This window comes from Siphateles boraxobius, unplaced genomic scaffold (assembly GCF_051911475.1).
Source record: "Siphateles boraxobius isolate OS27281-9 unplaced genomic scaffold, OSU_SipBor_1 27, whole genome shotgun sequence".
NCBI classification, from domain to species: Eukaryota; Metazoa; Chordata; class Actinopteri; order Cypriniformes; family Leuciscidae; genus Siphateles; species Siphateles boraxobius.
In genome coordinates this window covers 429,774-454,614 of record NW_027508887.1, presented here as the reverse complement: position 1 = coordinate 454,614, position 24,841 = coordinate 429,774, and the positions used below count along the sequence as shown (strand labels likewise).

Below are 24,841 nucleotides of genomic sequence, written 5' to 3'. Positions count from 1 at the left end.
TGTTAAATGTTTGTTAAATGTTTCATCAGAACATTGATGCCTCGTGAATATGATTCATACCTGTAAATGGTCAGCAAAAAAAAAAACTAAACTAAAATAAATACATAAATAAATAGGCCGATTAAAAAACGTTATGCTCAGCTGTGTCAGTGTCCTTTGCATTTGCATCCCGTACATAATAAAATATTTACAGAAATATAGATTGTAAAATTCAAATAAATGAATAACACTTTTAACAGTTCAAAGTTATTATTACATGAATACAATTCAATTCAATTCACATTTATTTGTATAGTGCTTTTCTCAATACACATCGTTTCAAAGCAGCTTTACAGAAAACAGTCCACATTACAATTTAGAGTGATCTGTTATCAGAGGAAACTGTCAAAGTTATGTATTTCAGAAATGTACAGATACAAAATCATAGTTATCTAAAAAATATTAATTTAAACAATGTAATCATTTAAGGCAGAAACAATGAGCTAATTTAAGCAATGAATACACCATTATTACACCAATATAAAATTATTTATATTTCAAATAACTCAAAAACTCAAGGAAAACAAACTATATGCTATACTTTCTAACTGTTTATTTAAAAACATATATAGTTAAAAATGTAAAGTACTTAAAACGGCAATCGAATTATTGTTTATTCAAAATATTAACTTGTCAAGTCTATGTCAATGTCAAGTAGAATTAAGGAACGAGTGGTTGATGGTAAAGTCCGCCCTTTCTGAAATTGCATTTATTCATGTATTTATTTAAAATAATAAATGGAAGGTCTCAAACTTTGTGTTCCTCTATGGTAAAATATTAAATAGTCTTTTATTGTCTTTGTCTGCTAATCGTTTGCCTTCATTCTGCGCCTTGCTATCTAGTTAATTAGTTAGTGTTCATCCTGGTGCTTGTGTCTTATGTTATTGGTTGTTCACGGTCTTGTGTTGTACACAAGAATAAATAATTAAATAAGCAATAAAAATAAAAAAGTTTGCAGCCCGATTTACTCCCTTTCTGTTGAGTGGGCGTGGCGATAGGGTGGTTCTGCGCATGCGCGTCTCTCGGTTGCCCTTCCCACTGAAGACTGTCAAACAGACACAGTACATTAGAGTTTTTATAACTATAAGGATCTTGTAACAGCGTTGAGGATCAATCCAAATTCCATCTCAACTTTTTGTGGATCATTGTTGTTATTAATGAAAGGCCGCAGCTGAGATGCGCGACGCGCTGTTAACGCCTGTCAGACGCTTCCCGTGGGCGACCAATGTGACCCTGTACGGGTGCCTGTTCGCGGGCGGGGATCTCGTGCAACAGCGCTTCTCTCGTAAAGAACCGGTGGACTGGTCGCACACGAGAAACGTGGCCGTGGTCGCGTTCAGCTTTCACGGCAACTTCAATTTCTTCTGGATGCGTTTCCTGGAGCGACGCTTCCCCGGCAACGCGTTGCGAGCGGTGATGCAGAAGCTCGTGCTGGACCAGACGCTCGCCGCGCCGCTCGCCATCAGCGCATTCTACACAGGTGAGCACAGGTGACTGACTGACTGGTCTTATGACGTGTGATGTGTTGTGATGATGTCATACACAGGTGAATGACTGGTCTTATGACGTGAGGTGTGACGTGGATGTGTTTTGATGATGTCATACACAGGTGACTGACTGACAGGTCTTATGACGTGAGATGTGTTGAGATGATGTCATACACAGGTGATTGACTGACTGGTCTTATGACGTGGGGTGTGACGTGAGATGTGTTGAGATGATGTCATACACAGGTGATTGACTGACTGGTCTTATGACGTGAGATGTGTTGTGATGATGTCATACACAGGTGACTGACTGACAGGTCTTATGACGTGAAATGTGTTGTGATGATGTCATACACAGGTGAGCGACTGACTGGTCGTATGACGTGAGGTGTGACGTGAGATGTATTGTGATGATGTCATACACAGGTGAGCGACTGACAGGTCTTATGACATGAGATGTGTTGTGATGATGTCATACACAGGTGAGCGACTGACAGGTCTTATGACATGAGATGTGTTGTGATGATGTCATACACAGGTGAGCGACTGACTGGTCGTATGACGTAAGGTGTGACATGAGATGTGTTGTGATGATGTCATACACAGGTGAGCGACTGACTGGTCGTATGACGTGAGGTGTGACGTGAGATGTATTGTGATGATGTCATACACAGGTGAGCGACTGACAGGTCTTATGACATGAGATGTGTTGTGATGATGTCATACACAGGTGAGCGACTGACAGGTCTTATGACATGAGATGTGTTGTGATGATGTCATACAAAGGTGAGCGACTGACTGGTCGTATGACGTAAGGTGTGACATGAGATGTGTTGTGATGATGTCATACACAGGTGAGCGACTGACTGGTCGTATGACGTGAGGTGTGACATGAGATGTGTTGTAATGATGTCATACACAGTTGACTGACTGACAGGTCTTATGACGTGAGATGTGTTGTGATGATGTCATACACAGGTGAGCGACTGACAGGTCTTATGACGTGAGATGTGTTGTGATGATGTCATACACAGGTGAGTGACTGACGGGTAGTATGACGTGAGATGTGTTGTGATGATGTCATACACAGGTGAGTGACTGACTGGTCGTATGACGTGAGGTGTGACGTTGAGATGTGTTGTGATGATGTCATACACAGGTGACTGACTGGTCTTATGACATGAGTTGAGATGTGTTGTGATGATGTCATACACAGGTGAGCGACTGACAGGTCTTATGACATGAGATGTGTTGTGATGATGTCATACACAGGTGAGTGACTGACTGGTCGTATGACGTGAGGTGTGACGTTGAGATGTGTTGTGATGATGTCATACACAGGTGACTGACTGGTCTTATGACATGAGTTGAGATGTGTTGTGATGATGTCATACACAGGTGAGCGACTGACAGGTCTTATGACGTGAGATGTGTTGTGATGATGTCATACACAGGTGAGTGACTGACTGGTCGTATGACGTGAGATGTGTTGTGATGATGTCATACACAGGTGAGCGACTGACGGGTAGTATGACTTGAGATGTGTTGTGATGATGTCATACACAGGTGAGCGACTGACAGGTCTTATGACATGAGATGTGTTGTGATGATGTCATACACAGGTGAGCGACTGACTGGTCGTATGACGTGAGGTGTGACGTTGAGATGTGTTGTGATGATGTCATACACAGGTGACTGACTGGTCTTATGACATGAGTTGAGATGTGTTGTGATGATGTCATACACAGGTGAGCGACTGACAGGTCTTATGACATGAGATGTGTTGTGATGATGTCATACACAGGTGAGTGACTGACTGGTCGTATGACGTGAGGTGTGACGTTGAGATGTGTTGTGATGATGTCATACACAGGTGACTGACTGGTCTTATGACATGAGTTGAGATGTGTTGTGATGATGTCATACACAGGTGAGTGACTGACTGGTCGTATGACGCCGAGATGTGTTGTGATGATGTCATACACAGGTGAGCGACTGACTGGTCGTATGACGTGAGGTGTGACATGAGATGTGTTGTGATGATGTCATACACAGGTGACTGACTGGTCTTATGACATGAGTTGAGATGTGTTGTGATGATATCATACACTGGTGACTGACTGACAGGTCGTATGACTTGAGATGTGTTGTGATGATGTCATACACAGGTGACTGACTGACAGGTCTTATGATGTGAGATGTGTTTTGATGATGTCATTGAGCAGGTGTGAGTTTCATGGAGGGCAGAGATGAGATCCTGCAGGACTGGAAGGAGAAATTCCTCAATACGTACAAGGTGAGTCTGCAGGTGTCATTTATACGGATCTGTAGTTTTGCTGGAAAATATCAGATTTGCAAGGCATCAGGATAAAGTCACATACCTGTGTTTGTTTCTCTGTGCAGACCGGGCTCATGTACTGGCCGTTTATGCAGGTAAATCGCACTCACAACACTTTCTCACATTTAAAGGTGCAGTAAGCGACTTCTGAGAAACGTTCGACAAAACAAACACGCCCCTAGCCAATAGAATCACACCTCTATCTTGATAGCCCCGCCCCCAAATTCACAAAAATATATAATCATAGCCATACAGGAGTCTAGTTTCAGTGGAAGCGATGTGTTTTTGTAAGAAAATATCCATATTTATAACTTTATAAATGACTGTTTTCCGGTACCGGCCGTACACAAATCTAGTTCCAGTGGAAGAGTGACCTCTGACCTGACGCGTGATGTAGGAGTAGCGTAAGCTTAGATGAGGGTAGTCCCCAAAATAATTTTTCTAATTAAGAAATTTTCTGATTCGTGACCCCTGTTTTGGTTTGCTCTATCCTCTTTGCTTCTGCGTTTGTCAATATATCATGCGTCAGGTCAGAGGTCATGCGTTGGGTCAGAGGTCACTTCCCCCAGAACTAGACTCTCGTCAGCTGTTACCAGAAGCCAGTGATTATAGTTTATAAAGTTATAAATATGTTTGTTTGGTTTTTTTTACAAAAAATGCATGGCTTTGCTTCAGAAGTCCTTTATTAACCTCTAGAATCGTATGGATCACTTTTATGATGGATGGATGTGCTTTTTCGGGCTTCAAAATCTCAGTTACCATTCACTCCCATTATAAAGCTTGGAAGAGGATATTTTTTAATATAACTCTGATTGTGCTAAAAGAAGAAAGTCATATACACCTAGGACGGCGTGAGAGTGAGTAAATCATGGGATAATTTTCATTTTTGGGTGAACTATGAGATTAAAGTTTTTGGGGGGAGGGAATTCTTTAATAATTAAAAGGAATTTAAGGGAATAAAGAAAAATAAATAATCCTAGTTTTAATTGAAGTGGTGAACTAATCAATTTAAACTATTTGTAAGTACTATTTAAAAATATGCACACATTCACTCTTATTAGTATGTCTGTGTAAAAAACGAAATGTTTCTTCTCTCATCGAATTCAGTTATGAATGACTTTAAATAATGTAAGTGATAGCATTTGCTCTCCTCTTCTGTGAACGCTAAGCCCCGCCTACTCTGCTGTGATTGGCCATTTCGATCATTCTGACAGTGACGAGCCATGAAGCAGAGCGGCCTAAGAATTTAACTTTTAAATAATTTTGTTATCATAACCAGTGTTGGGGAAAGTTACTTTTAAAAGTAATGCATTACAATATTGCGTTACTCCCTAAAAAAAAAAGTAACTAATTGTGTTACTTAGTTACTTTTTATGGAATGTAATGCATTCCATTACTTTTGCGTTACTTTTTCTCACCTGGGCTTGGCCTGCTTGTTTGTTTGTTTTTTAATAACATCAAAAAAAGTTATATTTCTGGCAAATGTAAAGACCCTTTCACACCAAAAGTGAAGTGAATAATCCTCAGGCTGAAGGAAATGCATATTCACTCCTGTACAGTAGAGGGCGCCGTTAAAAACCTTACATCAACAGATGAATTTATAAAATAACAGGCATTTTTTTATGATACATCAATCATTTGTATACTGTTCAATGCATAAGTTGGACGTTTGGGTATAACTTTAGAGTAAGGTTTTATATATTAAGATTAGCTGTTCTACCGTTCTGGATTGAAGAATTGGATGCAGGGTTCAACATGCTTGAGGAATAAAAATTGTAAAAAAAAGTTTATTTATAAAGTCATTTTTGCTTAGTATTGTTAAAGGGGTTTTCTTTCAAGATAGGGACTGTCAGTCAATAAATGGAAAAATAAAGTAACTTGCGTTACTTATTTGGAAAAGTTACTCTGATATTTTATTGTAAATTTAAAAGTAATGCGTTACTTTACTAGTTACTTGAAAAAAGTAATGATTACGTAACTCAAGTTACTTGTAATGCGTTACCCCCAACACTGATCCTAACATGAAACAGAACACTGCGTAATGGAGAGCATTAAGAATATATCAAATATTGTGGACTTGCCCCTTGTCCTCTGAGAGTAGGGTAGTGTGTGTGTGTGTGTGTGTGTGTGTGTGTGTGTGTGTGTGTGTGTGTGTGTGTGTGTGTGTGGTTCTCATGTCAGTGCTCTTCACGGCTCACAGTTCCTGAACTTCTCCCTGGTCCCGGCGCTGATCCGCACGATGTTCTCCGGCTGCTGCGTGTTCCTCTGGGCCGGGTTCCTCTGCTTCTCCCACCGGAGCGGAGACGGGACCGTCACGCCAGCGCTGGACTGGATCAGAGCCGTCCCGCGCAAACCAGAACCGCCGATCTCAGGGAAGAGCAGCGGTGAATGAAACTCAGGGAGCTTCGTTCTGTTCTACGTTAGAAAATTTGGAAAAGCATATGGAGATTATTTGTGACCGGTCCAAAGTAGATGGAGAGATCCACTTTTCCTGGTTTTTGAGGTTGCCTTTTTAGAAAAACGTTTTTTTTTTGTTTTTTTTTAAAGACGGTAGTTTTTAATATTTAATTCTTCCTGATATATTAGTTTTGTTTGTATCCATTTTTTGATTCCGTCATTCAAACACGATTCCTGGGACATAAATTTAGTACCAATATTTATTTGTACACTGTAAAAAAAAAATATTTTCATGATTTTTTTTTTCTTTTGTCAAATCAACTTTATGTGGTTCAGATAACATAATTTGAGTTTCTGTTGATGAAACCAATCCCCTTAATTGTGTTAATTTATTATGTTTGTTTTGTTTGTCTTCATTTTTTGATTCACACACGGTTCCTGAGACATGCATTTAGTTATTGTACTAATATTTATTTGTATGCGTGTCTGAATGGGGTTTAATTAGTGTTTTGCAAAAAAGATTCAGTGGAAATGTATTTATTTCAGGATTTAAGGCCGGTTGCAACAAACGTTATAATTATTAATGAATGATCACTGAAGTTTTTCCTAATTAAGGGTTTTATTGCAATCTGGTCACAGCATATTTACATTAGACTTTCTTCTGTGTTTGATGCTTTGAATATGGTACCTTACTAATATAATCTTTGATTTTTTATGCTAATATATGCTATGATTTTTGTAGTAAGCAGCTAATTCCTTTGTTCAAACATACATTTTCTTAATGCTACTTTTAATTTTTTGATTTTATTTGTTTTGTACATCAGTTGTCAATCTACAGCAAATTTAGTGAAATTATTAAAATGTATTTAATGGGTTTTACATATTGTCGTATGGGACGGAAAACTGTAAACTGTAAATATCTTGAACATCTTAATAATCTTTTTTAATTGAAATGAATGTATCGCACATGGGGAGGATTATAATTGTGTATTCTGTTTCATGTAAAATATATGTTAACAATAAAACAAAGTTATAAAATAACAGGCATTTTTTTATAATACATCAAACATTTGTATATACTGTTCAATGCAATAAGTTGGACGTTTGGGTATAACTTTACAATAAGGTTTTATTAACATTAGTCAAATATTAACAGGACTAAATAGCTAATTTATATATTAACTGATTAATAAATGTTGTAAAGTATTCTTCACTGTAATGTTCATGATTGATACTCACTGCATTAATGAAGGCTATCATATAGAAATGTAGTGTTATAATTTTTCAATAAAGTCAAAAAGATGTTTCCACATTTTTTATTTATTTCTTTACATTTTTAAATGTTTTGATGGGGTTTTTTCTTAGTTTTACGAACGTTAAGGGAACATTGCATTGTATCATTCTTCAAACATTATGGGAATGTTACTTTTAAATGTTCTTTGAACGTTCTGAAACAAGTAGTTATATTTAAAAAAAAAAACGTTAGATGAACATCCAAGCAAAACATTTTTTGGGGGGAAAACCGTTACATTTTCGTGCTAACGTTACATTAATAAAGAGCACATCATTTTAACGAACATTCTATTAATGTTACTGAAAGAACGTTTGTTCAACTTTGAGAGAACCTTGACAGAACGTTAGCTAAAGTTCTCAGAACGTTCTTTGTCAGCTGAGAGGAAAAGGACTCAAATGTAGACCTTCCTTTAAGCACATGTTGACAAAAAGAACAATTAAAAACATTACGCACCTATTTAAACACTAACTATAGGCCACTCAGTATGATTATTTGATCATGCAATTTAATAATGCGTTACTGGTATCAATGTTAATGCAGAGTAGCGTTATTGGCCCATGTTGTGTCAGCCCTTCGTCCCTTGTGCGCATGCGCTCTGCATCCCTCATCACGGTGACGTCACGGAGCTTCATTCTGTCAGGATGTTGTTCGATGCGCGCAGATCAGCGTGATTACAGAGACGAAATCAAAGAAATCAGAGAAATCCCACATCTGGGACATCAACATTTACCATGGAACTAAAGAAAGCCCTTTCTGTGAGCGACGGGACGATGAAAACATACGGCGCGATGCGCGAGACAAACCGGAGCAGAGACAAAGGTGACAGTCTCTTCAGATTTACATGTTATTATTATCAGATATCATTTTGTTTTTATTATCGGATATTGTTTCGCTGCCATTAGTGTTATTGTCCATCTGTTAGTAGTCTTATTAATTAGATAGATGTATGATTTCAATATTATTATCAGACGTGCATTAGCGTTTCTATCAGATATTATTTTATTCAGTCATTGATATTATATTAGTGTTATTTTCAGTGATAAATCAGGTTTAATATTAGATATGATTGCAGTGTTGTTAGACGCGATATTTATGCTGATGTTATCAGTTATGATTTTTTTTTGTTGTTGTTATTAATTTGTATCAAAAGAAAAAAATCAGTTTTCAATAACACTGATGACCTCTCTTGTTTTTAAGGGTCACCCGTTTTTTTGTCTATTTGTGACCCTTTCATGATTATAATAGTTCATTCAAACTAAAACCATAAACATTTATGTTGAAATAGGATAAACAAACAACAAAATAAAATATTTTAAAGTTGAACTTATTTCAGCTAGTTGCCAAATATCAAAAATTAATAAAAACTGTATAGACATAAAAGAAAAAAAACGCATGAAAATGTAAACTATTAAATCAAAATATTAATAAAGATATAATCTCAATGATACTAAAATATTACAAATGTTGTGTTTAATAACTTCCTGCGGTGGAAATAACACATTGACTTCTAAACGGAAGATTTAATTTAATTTAATAATATTTCTGTTCTTTTATTACTCATTTGAGTAATTAGCACATTTCCAATTTTTTGCATAATTAATAATTTTATTTCCGCTTACTCTAAAATATTATCATGAAAATATAAAAAATTTTATTTCCACTGTATTGAGGCCTTTTGGGAAATAATGTTTGCCAAATTGCACAATTTTGTTCAGCCATTTTTTACATAATATCTGTACATGGATACACATGATGTGTATCTGTTGAGCTTATAAAGAAACACACAGAAAAAATGGTTACCTGAAAAAAATAACATCAATACTCACAAAGTCTAAAATATTACTTAATATTGCTGAATAAACCTAAATAATTTATACCAACAAAATTATTTATTATGGGTTAAAGGAGTTGTATGATGACTTTTTCCATGTTCATCTGTATTTAGTGAGTAATGTTGCGGTTTTAGCAAGAAAAATCTCCAGTTATTCTCTATATCAGTGTCAGTGTTTCTGAATTCCTGAAACGCCTCCATTGTAGTCTTGAGTTTCTTCCGGGAACGAACATGTCACAATATTCCTCATTATAATAATTAATACGCAGAATAAAGGGGCGGGGCCTGGTTGAGTTAGTTAGTAGTGTGTTAAACTGGCGGTTATGGGAAAAGCGGGACATTTCCCAAACACACTCGAAGCACTCGACCAATCACAACACGCTGATCTAGCCGACCAATCAGAGCACAGTGTGCTTTTCAGAAGGAGGGGGTTCATAGAGACAGGAACTAAACAGAGTGTTACTGACAGACTGGGAAGAGAAGGCAAAGCCACTAGATGACAAGCCTGCAACCTTTAGCCAAAAAAGCGTAACGACTAATGCTAACGCTGGTACACAGAGAAGGAGAGCAGAGGCCGTTTTTATGAATGATGTCAATGGAGAGGAGGCTTCACTACACTGAATAAACCGCTTTTGTGAGGAAACACCTTATTTAAGTAATCAACATGTGTTTTACGCCAAACAATACTTTCGTTGGGAACGATATGTAGATTTTACTATGTTAAAAAGGTTATTTTATAAAGGAAGGCAGAGAAGGTAATGTCGCAACAGGCAGGACTCATTTACACACACAAACTCACACTCACCCTCCGTCTGTTTGCGCTCTAGGCCAGATGGACGTGTCGATGGCTGAAAGCTCCATGTCTCCAGACGACATCGAGGCAGAAATGGCTCGTATTCAACGCCTGCGGGAGGTTCTGGTGAGACGCGAGTCCGAACTCAGATTCATGTGAGTATCTGAAGCACACACTGAGATTCATGCGAGAATCTGAACCAAACACTCAGATTCATGTGAGTATCTGATCCACTCACTGACATTCATGCGAGTATCTGATCCACACACTGAGATTCATGTGAGTATGTGATCCACACACTCAGATTCATGTGAGTATCTAATCCACACACTGAGATTCATGTGAGTATCTAATCCACACACTCAGATTCATGTGAGTATCTAATCCACACACTCAGATTCATGTGAGTATCTAATCCACACACTCAGATTCATGTGAGTATCTAATCCACACACTCAGATTCATGTGAGTATCTAATCCACACACTGAGATTCATGTGAGTATCTAATCCACACACTCAGATTCATGTGAGTATCTAATCCACACACTGAGATTCATGTGAGTATCTGATCCACACACTGAGATTCATGTGATTATCTAATCCACACACTGAGATTCATGTGAGTATCTGATCCACACACTGAGATTCATGTGAGTATCTGATCCACACACTGAGATTCATGTGAGTATCTGATCCACACACTCAGATTCATGTGATTATCTAATCCACACACTCAGATTCATGTGATTATCTAATCCACACACTGAGATTCATGTGATTATCTAATCCACACACTGAGATTCATGTGAGTATCTGATCCACACACTGAGATTCATGCGAGTATCTGATCCACACACTGAGATTCATGTGAGTATCTGATCCACACACTGAGATTCATGCGAGTATCTGATCCACACACTGAGATTCATGCGAGTATCTGATCCACACACTGAGATTCATGTGAGTATCTGATCCACACACTGAGATTCATGCGAGTATCTGATCCACACACTCAGATTCATGTGAGTATCTAATCCACACACTGAGATTCATGTGAGTATCTGATCCACACACTCAGATTCATGTGAGTATCTGATCCACACACTCAGATTCATGCGAGTATCTGATCCACACACTCAGATTCATGCGAGTATCTGATCCACACACTCAGATTCATGCGAGTATCTGATCCACACACTCAGATTCATGTGAGTATCTGATCCACACACTCAGATTCATGCGAGTATCTGATCCACACACTCAGATTCATGCGAGTATCTGATCCACACACTCAGATTCATGTGAGTATCTGATCCACACACTCAGATTCATGTGAGTATCTGATCCACACACTCAGATTCATGTGAGTATCTGATCCACACACTCAGATTCATGTGTGTATCTGATCCACACACTCAGATTCATGTGAGTATCTGATCCACACACTCAGATTCATGTGAGTATCTAATCCACACACTGAGATTCATGTGAGTATCTGATCCACACACTCAGATTCATGTGATTATCTAATCCACACACTGAGATTCATGTGAGTATCTGATCCACACACTGAGATTCATGCGAGTATCTGATCCACACACTGAGATTCATGTGAATATCTGATCCACACACTCAGATTCATGTGAGTATCTAATCCACACACTGAGATTCATGTGAGTATCTGATCCACACACTCAGATTCATGCGAGTATCTGATCCACACACTCAGATTCATGTGAGTATCTGACCCACACACTCAATTCATGCTAGTATCTGATCCACACACTCAGATTCATGTGAGTATCTGATCCACACACTCAGATTCATGTGAGTATCTGATCCACACACTGAGATTCATGCGAGTTTCTGATCCACACACTCAGATTCATGCAAGTATCTGACCCACACACTCAGATTCATGCGAGTACCTGATCCACACACTCAGATTCATGCGAGTATCTGAACCACACACTCAGATTCATGCGAGTATCTGAACCACACACTCAGATTCATGCGAGTATCTGAACCACACACTCAGATTCATGCGAGTATCTGATCCACACAACTCAGATTCATGCGAGTATCTGATCTACGCACTCAGATTCATGCGAGTATCTGATCCACACACTCAGATTCATGCGAGTATCTGATCCACACACTCAGATTCATGCGAGTATCTGATCCACACACTCAGATTCATGCGATTATCTGATCCACACACTGAGATTCATGTGAATATCTGATCCACACACTCAGATTCATGTGAGTATCTAATCCACACACTGAGATTCATGTGAGTATCTGATCCACACACTCAGATTCATGCGAGTATCTGATCCACACACTCAGATTCATGTGAGTATCTGACCCACACACTCAATTCATGCTAGTATCTGATCCACACACTCAGATTCATGTGAGTATCTGATCCACACACTCAGATTCATGTGAGTATCTGATCCACACACTGAGATTCATGCGAGTTTCTGATCCACACACTCAGATTCATGCAAGTATCTGACCCACACACTCAGATTCATGCGAGTACCTGATCCACACACTCAGATTCATGCGAGTATCTGAACCACACACTCAGATTCATGCGAGTATCTGAACCACACACTCAGATTCATGCGAGTATCTGAACCACACACTCAGATTCATGCGAGTATCTGATCCACACAACTCAGATTCATGCGAGTATCTGATCTACGCACTCAGATTCATGCGAGTATCTGATCCACACACTCAGATTCATGCGAATATCTGATCCACACACTCAGATTCATGCGAGTATCTGATCCACACACTCAGATTCATGCGATTATCTGATCCACACACTCAGATTCATGCGAGTATCTAAACCACACACTCAGATTCATGCGAGTATCTGATCCACACACTCAGATTCATGCGGTATCTGATCCACACACTCAGATTCATATGAGTATCTGATCCACACACTCAGATTCATGTGAGTATCTGACCCACACACTCAGATTCATGTGAGTATCTGATCCACCCACTCAGATTCATGCGAGTATCTGAACCACGCACTCAGATTCATGCGAGTATCTGACCCACACACTCAGATTCATGCGAGTATCTGACCTACACAATCAGATTCACGCGAGTATCTGATCCACACACTCACATTCACGTGAGTATCGGATCCACACACTCACATTCACGTGAGTATCGGATCCACACACTCAGATTCATGCGAGTATCTGACCCACACACTCAAATTCATGCGAGTATCTGATCCACACACTCACATTCACGTGAGTATCTGACCCACACACTCAGATTCATGCGAGTATCTGATCCACACACTCACATTCACGTGAGTATCGGATCCACACACTCAGATTCATGCGAGTATCTGATCCACACACTAGATTCATGCGAGTATCTGATCCACACACTAGATTCATGTGAGTATCTAATCCACACCCTGAGATTCATGTGAGTATCTAATCCACACACTAGATTCATGTGAGTATCTAATCCACACACTCAGATTCATGCGAGTATCTGATCCACACATTGAGATTCATGCGAGTATCTGATCCACACACTCAGATTCATGCAAGTATCTGATCCACACACTAGATTCATGTGAGTATCTAATCCACACCCTGAGATTCATGTGAGTATCTAATCCACACACTAGATTCATGTGAGTATCTAATCCACACACTCAGATTCATGCGAGTATCTGATCCACACATTGAGATTCATGCGAGTATCTGATCCACACACTCAGATTCATGCAAGTATCTGATCCACACACTCAGATTCATGCGAGTATCTAATCCACACACTCACATTCACGTGAGTATCTGATCCACACTCTCAGATTCATGTGAGTATCTGATCCACACACTCAGATTCATGCGAGTATCTGACCCACACACTCAGATTCACGTGAGTATCTGACCCACACACTCAGATTCATGCGAGTATCTGATCCACACACTCACATTCACGTGAGTATCGGATCCACACACTCAGATTCATGCGAGTATCTAATCCACACACTCACATTCACGTGAGTATCTGATCCACACACTCAGATTCACGTGAGTATCTGATCCACACACTCAGATTCATGTGAGTATCTGACCCACACACTCAGATTCATGCGACTATCTGATCCACACACTCAGATTCATGCGAGTATCTGATCCACACACTCAGATTCATGCGAGTATCTGATCCACACACTCAGATTCATGCGAGTATCTGATCCACACACTCAGATTCATGCGAGTATCTGATCCACACTCTCAGATTCATGCGAGTATCTGATCCACACACTCAGATTCACGTGAGTATCTGATCCACACTCTCAGATTCATGTGAGTATCTGATCCACACTCTCAGATTCATGTGAGTATCTGATCCACACTCTCAGATTCATGCGAGTATCTGATCCACACACTCACATTCATTTGAGTATCTGATCCACACACTCAGATTCACGCGAGTATCTGATCCACACACTCAGATTCACGTGAGTATCTGATCCACACACTCAGATTCATGCGAGTATCTGATCCACACTCTCAGATTCATGCGAGTATCTGATCCACACACTCAGATTCATGCGAGTATCTGATCCACACACTCAGATTCACGTGAGTATCTGATCCACACTCTCAGATTCATGTGAGTATCTGATCCACACTCTCAGATTCATGCGAGTATCTGATCCACACTCTCAGATTCATGCGAGTATCTGATCCACACACTCACATTCATGTGAGTATCTGATCCACACACTCAGATTCATGCGAGTATCTGATCCACACACTCAGATTCACGTGAGTATCTGATCCACACACTCAGATTCATGCGAGTATCTGATCCACACTCTCAGATTCATGCGAGTATCTGATCCACACACTCACATTCATGTGAGTATCTGATCCACACACTCAGATTCATGTGAGTATCTGATCCACACACTCAGATTCATGCGAGTATCTGATCCACACACTCAGATTCATGCGAGTATCTGAACCACACACTCAGATTCTCCTCCACCTTGCTCTGGAATCTGAGCTTTTCTCTTGTGTTCTTCTCAGGATGGACGATGTTCAGCTCTGCAAAGACATTATGAGCCTGAAACAGGAGCTGAGGAAGATCGTGACAGTACCAGGTGACTTAAGAGAATGTGTCTGTCAACTACAGACTTAGACAACTTTAATGTCCCCGAAAGGCAATTTGTTGTGCAATACAGGCATATTGACACATAATCCACAACACAAACATTGCTCCCACGCACAATGTCATAAATAAAATAAATAAATAAAATCATTTCACATATATTCTGTTCTCCAGTCATACCCCTCCCCACACCTTATTTGATTGGGTTATTGCCATGGGAATGAATGAGTTTTTTGCTCGATTTGTTCTAACCTTAGGATATCTATATCTACGACCAGAAGGGAGCGGCTTGAACTCCACTGAAAGTGGATGTGTTGTATCCATACAAACCTTGTCTGCCTTCTGTGCCAATCTGGTCAGATATAGATGGTACCTGTTGTTTACCAAAGAGTTTTTTGGTTTTAACAATCTTCCCCAATTTGTTCCTATGGATAATTTTTGAACATCCATACCAGCGTAATATACAGTAAGAGAGAATACTCTCAATAAAGGACTATCTAATACTTGTATTTACAGTATACAAAACTACTGAAAATACACCTTAGTATAAACTTTTAAGAGAGTTTATTCTAATGATTTTTGCAATTAAGCACAAATTCAAACTTTGCATCTATAGCTGAGTGGAAATCCAGCAAACGAGACCCAGCGGACAGAGAACATTCTAGCAACGTTATGAACAAACTTTCTTCCAGTAACGTTAATAGAGCGTTTGTTCGGTTATCTTTAATAATGTTCTCAAAACGTTAGCACAAAACATTATTTATACATCGTTCATGGAACGACTACCCTTTATTAAATGTTACTACTAGTTTCGGAGAACATTCAAAAGTAACATTCCCATAATGTTTGCAAAACGGTACAATGGAATGTTCCGTTAATGTTTGTATAATCAAGAATAAATAAAAAAATAATAATATTTAAAGTCATCTGTAGTCAATCATTTTATGCCTTAAAAATCATCTTTGATCACCAAATGACATTTAAAAGTTGATTTCCTTGAAAAAAAAAAATTCATGCCTTAAAATATCTTCAATGTAATTCGACACCCTTGCCTCATTTAGTATATGCAGCTGGGGCTCTATGAATATGCAAATGAGCCCCGCCTCCACTCACTCACTCACTCAGAGATCCACTCGTTGACGATCACACGTTGATCTGATTGGTTACAAGGTAGTTTGTGACATCAGAAACACCAGCGATTTCAAACCGTGTTTTTGAGACTGTCTTTGGTTCACTGCAGTTTTAAGGAGAAAATACTCAGCAATGCTGTCGACTTATGAATTTACACATAGTTTGTCTTAAAGCATATTAAAAACACCATATAAACATGAACAACATTAAAAGCTGGAATTTCACCACGGGGACTTTTAAAAAACTGGACGTTTTGATCATTCAGGATAACATTTTCATACCTTAAACATTCTCAGAGCATATTTTCACCAGTGAAACTGAGCGTTATTGTTTTCTACTGTTCAGACTCAAACCTGCTGCATGACGTTTCAGATGTAATTAATGTGAGCGGTCAATATCTTCTCATCTAACACACACTCCCCTGAACACACAGACGCAGAGAAGACCAAGAAACAGCGTCAGAGAGAAGAGAGATTACTCGTGGAGATTCATCAGCTGGTGCAGAAGAGAGATTTCCTGGTGGAGGACGCAGAAGTCGAGCGACTGAGGTCAGAGAAGCTTCTGTGCGTTTAAAGCTTTTACGGGATTCATCATTGGATCAACTTTACGGATTTAGTTTCAATTCATTTTGTTTTAATATGAAATAAACATACCTTATAGGTGGAAAAAAACAGATATAACGTGTTAAACATGAAAGAATTATGCCATCTTTAACATTAACGTTTGTGAACTGGATCTTGTTTTTTCTATTTCACACATTCAAAATGATGTGAAATAGTTTACCGGTAAATCAATATATTGATTTAGATTTTGTAAAAAACTTTTTGTTTAGGTAGGCCATATACAAAGAGACACAAATGATCATGAATAATTATTTGATTGACACAGGAGGAGATTAAAATCCAGTCCAGAATGTAGAAACCCATTGAACCTTTTCTTTCTAAGAGTGTACTAGTGACTAGTCCATAACAAAACTACAATATTTAATAATATTAACAGTAACACTTTACAATAAGCTTCATTAGTTAACAACCTTAGTTAACATGAACTAAGAATGAACAAAACTTGTGTGATGTGAGGTTTGTCTGTGTGTGTGTGTGAGAGATGTGAGGTTTGTCTGTGTGTGTGTGAGATGTGGTGTGTGTGTCTGTGTGTGTTGTGAGATTTATCTGTGTGTGATGTGATGTTGTGTGTGTGTGTGTGTTGTTAGATTTGTCTGTGTGTGATGTGATGTTGTGTGTGTGTGTGTGATGTGATGTTGTGTGTGTGTGTGATGTGATGTTGTGTGTGTATGTGTTGTGAGATTTATCTGTGTGTGATGTGTGTGTGTTGTGAGATTTATCTGTGTGTGATGTGATGTTGTGTGTGTGTGTGATGTGATGTGGTGTGTGTGTGTGTGATGTGATGTTGTGTGTGTGTGTGTGTTGTGAGATTTATCTGTGTGTGATGTTGTGTGTGTGTGTGATGTGATGTGGTGTGTGTGTGTGTGATGTGATGTTGTGTGTGTGTGTGTTGTGAGATTTATCTGTGTGTGATGTTGTGTGTGTGTGTGTGTAACAGGGAGCAGGAGGAGGATAAAGAGATGGCCGAGTTCCTGCGACAGAAGATCAGTGTAATACAGAGTAAGAGTTCGCTCGTTCACAGACACTTTCTTTTGCTTTCATTTCTCACATAAATGTTTATTTTCCTTTCTTAAAGTCATCATGAAAGTCACCCTAATCTTGTCTTCTCTATTGTGTCGTATATCGAGTGAAACGCTTCAGGAACAAGAACAGATGTGGGCGGGGCTTGAATGTGTCTGTGGGGAATTGATTGGATGGTTGTGGTTTGCTATTGGCTGATCTCATGTGAGTGACAGGTTATAGCCCCGCCCTCGTCATCAGAGAAGAGAAGCTGCAAGATTAAAACAATACTGATTTGCACTAATAAAACATACATAATATTCCATTTAGATTTCATGGTGACTTTAAGGGGTTTTCACATGCCTTGCACTGCATCAACACACACACACACACACCTCAACTTTGACTTTGACATGACAGTGTTGCACGTAGTGACGTAAGGCAGTTGCTGTGACAAGTGTCAAACAGGTTAAAGTTGAAATGATTTATGACATCTGTTTATAGTTCATCTGATTTTTGATTTATGTTCCTTAAACGTTTGACTTTTGAAATATTTAAAAAGTGTTTAAACTACATTGTTTAAACCCAGCGGCTGAGAATAATGTCAGAAACATCGTCCCAACTCGTAAATACGAACTTCCCAGGAGGACATGAATGCAATGAAAATTAACATTTACTAATACTTAATTAAAATCTTGTTAACTTTAGTTAATGGACTATAAACTTACATGAACAGCTGGATTCACTAACATTAACAAAGATGAACAAATACAGCAACAAATGTATTGCTCATTGCCATTGATATATTAATGAACCCTATTGTAAAGTTTTACCATTATGAGTTTACAAGGACATGAAGTCGTAATCACGGTGATTCTGACATGGCGTGAACGCAGCCAGACGCAGAAAAGAGTCATGTGACCCGTAACCCATCTTTGTTCAGCTCTGATTGGCTCTTTCCACCGCAGGAGCTCCAAAACCCCGAACACCTGAAGCTCCGGCGAACAAGCCGTCCCTGAGCAGGAGCAGCGCGGCCCTCATCAAAGACTGCTGCGGCGCCACTCAGTGCAGCGTCATGTGATGCTCGCGAGAACCGCGGCAAGTCAATCTGATGAATATGTTAATGAATTTGGATTTGTTCACTGGAGCAGTAAAAAGACTGTGATTCTGCAGCATATAAAACTCAACCGTTACTCCGTCACAAGCGATTCGTTCCAGTCAGGAGGAACAGAAGAGCAGCTTGTGGACATTAGTCATTAGCCTAACTATAAAGATCCGTTCACACCAACAACCATAACTATAATGAGTACTATATTAGTGTCCACACTAACACATGATATCGTTCTGTTCAAAGCCTGAAATCTACATTTGCCAAGCGCAAAATGAAAGTAAAAATCAGTGTCGCGTGAATGAAGCTACGTCAATCGCCATTTGGCCGGTAACATTTCTATGAATTCTAACAATGCAATGTTGCGAACATTGACGACGCTCGGGACAGTGGAGCCAGCGCTGCATCGTCAGGCTAAGTTTAAGCTTCGACAATTAAAAATATTCAAGACGACACGAAAAGGAACTCAAATCATTGCGCTGCGCTGGAAGTTAAGTGCGCTCAGAAAGCCGCGCGAATACTGGAGTGAGCTCCGTTTCACGTCGTCTTTTGCTTGAATGGACAAATACACAAAAAGTGTGTCAAAATATGCGAGTTGGATATGGCTTGAGTGAACAGTCGCATGTGTACCAGTATATTAGATCCGTGCCTTCGCTCTTAAAGTGACAGGAGCCTGATATTCCTACCCGGTCAGCATTTATGTTAAACAAAACAAAACCTTGACTGAATAACTTTGAAACTTTAAGGATTAATCTATGATTGAAATTTTTTAACTAAAAACTACTGTTACTTGTCTTGAATAGAGACAATGATTAATGTTTTAAATTTATATTAGTCAGGTCGTGTGTCCACCAAAGCGTTTTTCATGCAGTTGGTGTATAATTCCAATCGTTTTCAATGGGAGCGCCGCGTTTTTTAAACGCCATGAGCGTAACGAGGCGCTGAGCGCGTATTTAATGCTCAAGCGCTGAGCGTTTTTTACTGGTCGCCGAGAGTTGAAGAATGTTCAACTTTGAGTAAAACGCTGCGCTCATCACTGTCACTTTTTACCCAACCGTCCAATCACAGTGGAGGAGGGGCGGGACTAATACCACACCGACCAACTGTCACAACACTCTTTCTGTACAACGACATCAACCAGCAGAGCTAACCGAACAAAATTGATGAAAAATAAATTTTTAGTATGAAACAAATTATCTACGAAATCAGTTACGAGTAAACTGTGCTGCGGATATTCTGTATCATAGCAACGAATCGTCTCAACTGAAAAAACACAGCGCCGCCAAAACGCTCTCAAGCGCTAGGCGTTTTCAGCAGAGCGTCCAGCGTTTTCAGCCGGTTAAAACGCTTTGGTGGACACACGGCCTTAGGCTAGTTTTAGCTGTGGATTCGTTTCTCTGTGTCATTAGCAGAGTCCATACAGCTAAAACATTATTCTTTTATATTAGAATAATTTTTTAGAACTGTCTTCATCGTTATAGTTGTTGTTGTTGGTGTGAACATTAAGTTACGAATAATTGGTCACAAGCACAACAGAATCTCACCACAGTATTACTGTCAACCAAAACTGTAAAATAACACTATTATGAGTTTTTAAACAGATGTCCAGACCGTTTTCACACACAGCAGATATTTCTTCTTAAACATAAGCAGCTCCTGTAAAAAAAACAAATCACTCAATAATGTGTCATTAAAGACAGTTCTCCATATACTTCCCTAAAGATTTGAATGTGATTCTGAAGTTTAAGGGATTTCTGTACGTTTTCTTGCACACAGAACTGGATCAACACACCACCTCGTCAGATATACACAAATATGAAAACTGTGTTTGGAGTTTTAGGCATTTGTTGCCTTTTGAAATGTGGTGATATTTAAGCAGGTCAGATAATCTGAATAAAGCAGGATATCAGTGGCACTTGTGAATATCCTGCAAATAAAGTTTCTTTCAGCTGAATGTGTTGCTCCTTCATTCAACGTCTGATGTTCACAACACCGTTGCATCATCAGGTTTTATTTTCCACTCACTGGATGTCATGCATTTATGGAAGCTTGTTTCCACCACGGAATAAAAAAATAATTCAGCACAAATCAATAGATGTGTATGAACAGTGTTGGGGGGAGTTTTAAAAGTAAAGTGTTACAATATTGCAATACTCCCTAAAAACGTGACAAGTTACTTTTTATGGAAAGTAATGCATTAGTTGACTTTTACGTTACTCACCTTGGCTGGGCTTGCTTGTTTGTTTTTAACAAGAACAACAAAAGAAGTTTTACTTTTGGCTCATGTTAAGGCCCTTTCAGACCAAAAGTGACATGAATAAGCGTCAGGCTGAAGGAAATGCAAGTTCACTCCTGTACAGTAGAGGGCGCCGCTCAAATTAACCTTTTAAACGTTTAACTAAAGATGTTTTTGCCTAGTATGCTTCAATTGGATCATTGAAGGTCAGCAGCAAAGACATTGCTTAATACATTTAAAATTAGCTACTTTAAAAAGTAATCCAATTACATAACTTGCATTACCCTCCAACACTGCGTATGACGAGTGACAGATTCTTCATGGAGGTTTCAAATAATGTGCAATGGTCTCATGTTTGATCAACAAAATAACATATTTAAGGATTTGTTCACTGGAAAAAAAAATTATTCATGCCTTACAATATCTTCAATGTAACTCGACACCAGTGCCTCATTTAGTATACGCAGTACTATGAATATGCAAATGAGCCCCGCCTCCACTCACTCACTCAGAGATCCACTCGTTGACGATCACACGTTGATCTGATTGGTTACAAGGTAGTTTGTGACGTCAGAAACACCAGCGATTTCAAAGCGTGTTTTTGAAACTGTCTTTGGTTCACTGCAGTTTTAAGGAGAAAATACTCAGCAATGCTGTCGACTTATGAATTTACACATGGTTTGTCTTAAAGCATTTTAAAAACACCACATAGACATATAAACAACATTAAAAGCTGGATTTTCACCACAGGGAGACTTTAATATATACTGTGCGCTCGATTTACTTAATTCATTACCTCATTTTAGTAAAATCAAAAAAAGGAACAAATTAGTTCAACACGGCCATTATTTACTAAAACGAGGAAAACAAATTCGTGGGCACGATATAAAATATGTATAGACATTTAAAAAACTTTACTAAATTAAAATTAATACTAAAACACTTGTTTGAAGCAAAAGTTTTTACACGAGAAGCATTTCATACGGACTAACAACTGAACGTGAGAAACACGTCAGAGAGGCAACAAACCTCGACTGAAAGCAGGACACCAAATGATGCTTGTGATATTTATTATACATGACAGAAAATATTTGGTCATTACATAAAAATAAAAAAAACAAGAGTTTCTGGTGGAGACTAAAATCATACAAGACCTCCGGCGTCTTGAGCCTGAACGTCCAACATCATCACATGAACCGAAGGGATGATCAGCTGACGTCGCAAACCTGAGAGGCTCCTGATGAACGCGAGAGGATAAACACAAATACTAAAACTGCACTTGACGAACGGAGAGGCGCACACACACACACACACACAGATCCACATTCCTGCATAATCCAAATCTCCATCTATCCATCAGCACGAGAGGCGAACGTTATGCAAACATGCATATAAACACAGAGCTTCTCTTCTGAAGACACACGTACTTCACCTCAGAGTTTCAGAGAAGGACAGACGACAGGACCAAAGAGAGACACCCTTCAAAGAAGACGAGCCGTCGAACATCAACACGATGCGTTCGACGCTCACGATGCAGAACACTTGAGCGTTCGGTTCGTTGGTTTTCTCCAGCCGAAAGCATGTGACACAGTTACACAGACCAACCTCACCGTGACCGAGGGCGTCTGATACAAACCATTGTAAAAGCCGGTCTCAAATCACGAAAAGCTTCTGCAGAGCGAAGACACTGACTCAAGGTTCACCAAAACAACCTTGGCATTTCCAGAGGAACATCATCTGATTAGCACCATTTTGCCAAAACACATAAAAGAGGAAACTGCAGCTACTCATCGTAAACAAGGGTTTATGCACGATGTGCATATAACTTACAAAGCAACTTCTGGACCAAAATAAACGACAAACTGCAGATATATGATTACGAGGGTGTTGCTCTTCGGCCCGCTGTGATTCATCTGGACGCCAGTGAAACCGTGAGTCTGAAACGAGGCGGTTTAAACTAAACATTCCTTTAAGAATTTCAATAAACAGACTTAATTCACAATATGAACTTAAGCAATTCGGCTTCCGTGAGTCATGTGACGTGGGCGGCTTTGACTAATTGATGTGTTAAAAGAGGAAGGCTCTTTAATAACAGGCTCCCGCTCTGAAACGGATTTAACAAAAAAGTGTTTTAAGCGACCGTTCGATTCATTCGACGGAGCGCATGTGCTTCAAACAACACAAATAACGTCTCAAACAAAGGCACGACTGCACGTCTCAAGAGCACAGATTCAGCGTAATGAAGGTTTGGATGAAAGCATCATGATTTCACAGTTCCGATCAGCACGCTTCAGGCTCAAACGAGACATTGATAACTAGCATTTGTAGTAACGAAAGACCAATCCAAGAGTTGGTTTGAGAACACGAGTTCACAAAATGAGAGAAAAGTTTTGAAAACAGAAATTCCCCACACAGAACTACTGTCTCCTCTCACAGAATAACATCTGTGTCATGTGATGTTTCTGTATAGACACACAGTCACAGGGAAGGACACAGAGCTGCTAACTAACGCACGTTCATCATGATCACGTGATGTCGCGGGCCTCGTTTAGCATTAGCCTGACAGGGCAGATGTGAAGGAGAAGTTAGCCGCAAGTTTGACCTTGTTTCGTGATGTCCGTCTACCAGGGCTGTCCGTAACGCAAGCTTTCGGTTCACTGGATTGGTTATCTGACGCTGTGAGGAGACCGTTGGCCGGTCGAGGCTGCCGATCGTGAACCGGATCGAAGCGCATCAGATCTCCGGGATGAACCGGGTCGGGTCGCAGCTGAGGAGACGGCAGGCACGACGGGACCGGGCCACACAGGAGATCCACGGGAGATCCCGAACCCAGACACAGCAGCTCCAGCTCACCTGACGGACACAAACACACACACTCATCAAAGCACAGGTTAAAGTGCGCGTGTTCGGCGGGGTCGTGAATCAACATGCACCAAGGCTACGTCATAAATACTTCTTATACTTTTTAACAAATGATTGAGTTAATTGCCATATCAGCATCATCTGCATATGTATGGCATATTAAACATTTTAATTATAATATTATGTTGTTAAATGTTTAATATGTTTATGTATAACAATTAAAACAAACTTAGAAAAACAAAAATAAAATAATAAATAAAGTACAAGTATAAAAATAAAATAAAAAGTACAATTCTATAAAAGATTCTTTAAATGTACTTTATGTCTGGATCCATAAATAAATCCGTAAAATTGTGTCCTGATAAAAAGCACCGTCTCATAACATTAAAGATTGGGCAATCCCAAAGAATATGTTATTCATTTGTTAAAGTATTCATTATGTCAATGAGCTCATTGCTTCTGCATTAAGTTCTTTAATTTTATAAATTAATAAGTTTTTTTGCTAACTGTGATTTTGTATATGTACA

At 39.2% G+C, this 24,841-nt stretch overlaps 2 protein-coding genes across 5 annotated transcripts in view; one reads left to right on the top strand and one right to left on the bottom strand.

Moving 5' to 3' along the window:
- Positions 1 to 1,077: 1,077 nt before the first annotated feature.
- bmerb1 (bMERB domain containing 1) lies at positions 1,078 to 21,170 on the top strand. 2 transcript variants are annotated; one of them, XM_077245600.1, is made up of 6 exons: positions 1,078 to 1,519; positions 10,214 to 10,334; positions 15,274 to 15,347; positions 16,920 to 17,034; positions 18,047 to 18,108; positions 19,077 to 20,937. In XM_077245600.1, the coding sequence occupies exons 1-6, from the start codon at positions 1,216 to 1,218 to the stop codon at positions 19,187 to 19,189; spliced, it is 789 nt and encodes a 262-aa protein (XP_077101715.1). In that variant the 5' UTR covers positions 1,078 to 1,215; the 3' UTR covers positions 19,190 to 20,937. The 2 variants fall into 2 exon arrangements, with proteins under 2 accessions (XP_077101715.1, XP_077101714.1); XM_077245599.1 differs by lacking the exon at positions 1,078 to 1,519 and adding an exon at positions 8,162 to 8,374 and having other exon boundaries at positions 19,077 to 21,170.
- A 1,335-nt stretch (positions 21,171 to 22,505) lies between these two features.
- The window catches only part of marf1 (meiosis regulator and mRNA stability factor 1), a 45,120-nt gene continuing 42,784 nt past the window's right edge, over positions 22,506 to 24,841 (bottom strand). For all 3 annotated transcript variants that reach the window (XM_077245580.1, XM_077245581.1, XM_077245582.1), the window contains one exon: positions 22,506 to 24,305. In XM_077245580.1, coding sequence (XP_077101695.1) covers positions 24,007 to 24,305 — 299 coding nt within the window. In that variant the 3' untranslated portion in view covers positions 22,506 to 24,006. The remainder of the gene's footprint in view (positions 24,306 to 24,841) is intronic.

Coding starts and splice junctions, on each gene's coding strand:
- bmerb1 (XM_077245600.1), top strand. CDS start 1,216: ATGCGCGACGCGCTGTTAACGCCTGTCAGACGCTTCCCGTGGGCGACC. Junction 10,335..15,273: donor GAGTCCGAACTCAGATTCAT/GTGAGTATCTGA, acceptor TGTTCTTCTCAG/GATGGACGATGTTCAGCTCT. Junction 15,348..16,919: donor GAAGATCGTGACAGTACCAG/GTGACTTAAGAG, acceptor CTGAACACACAG/ACGCAGAGAAGACCAAGAAA.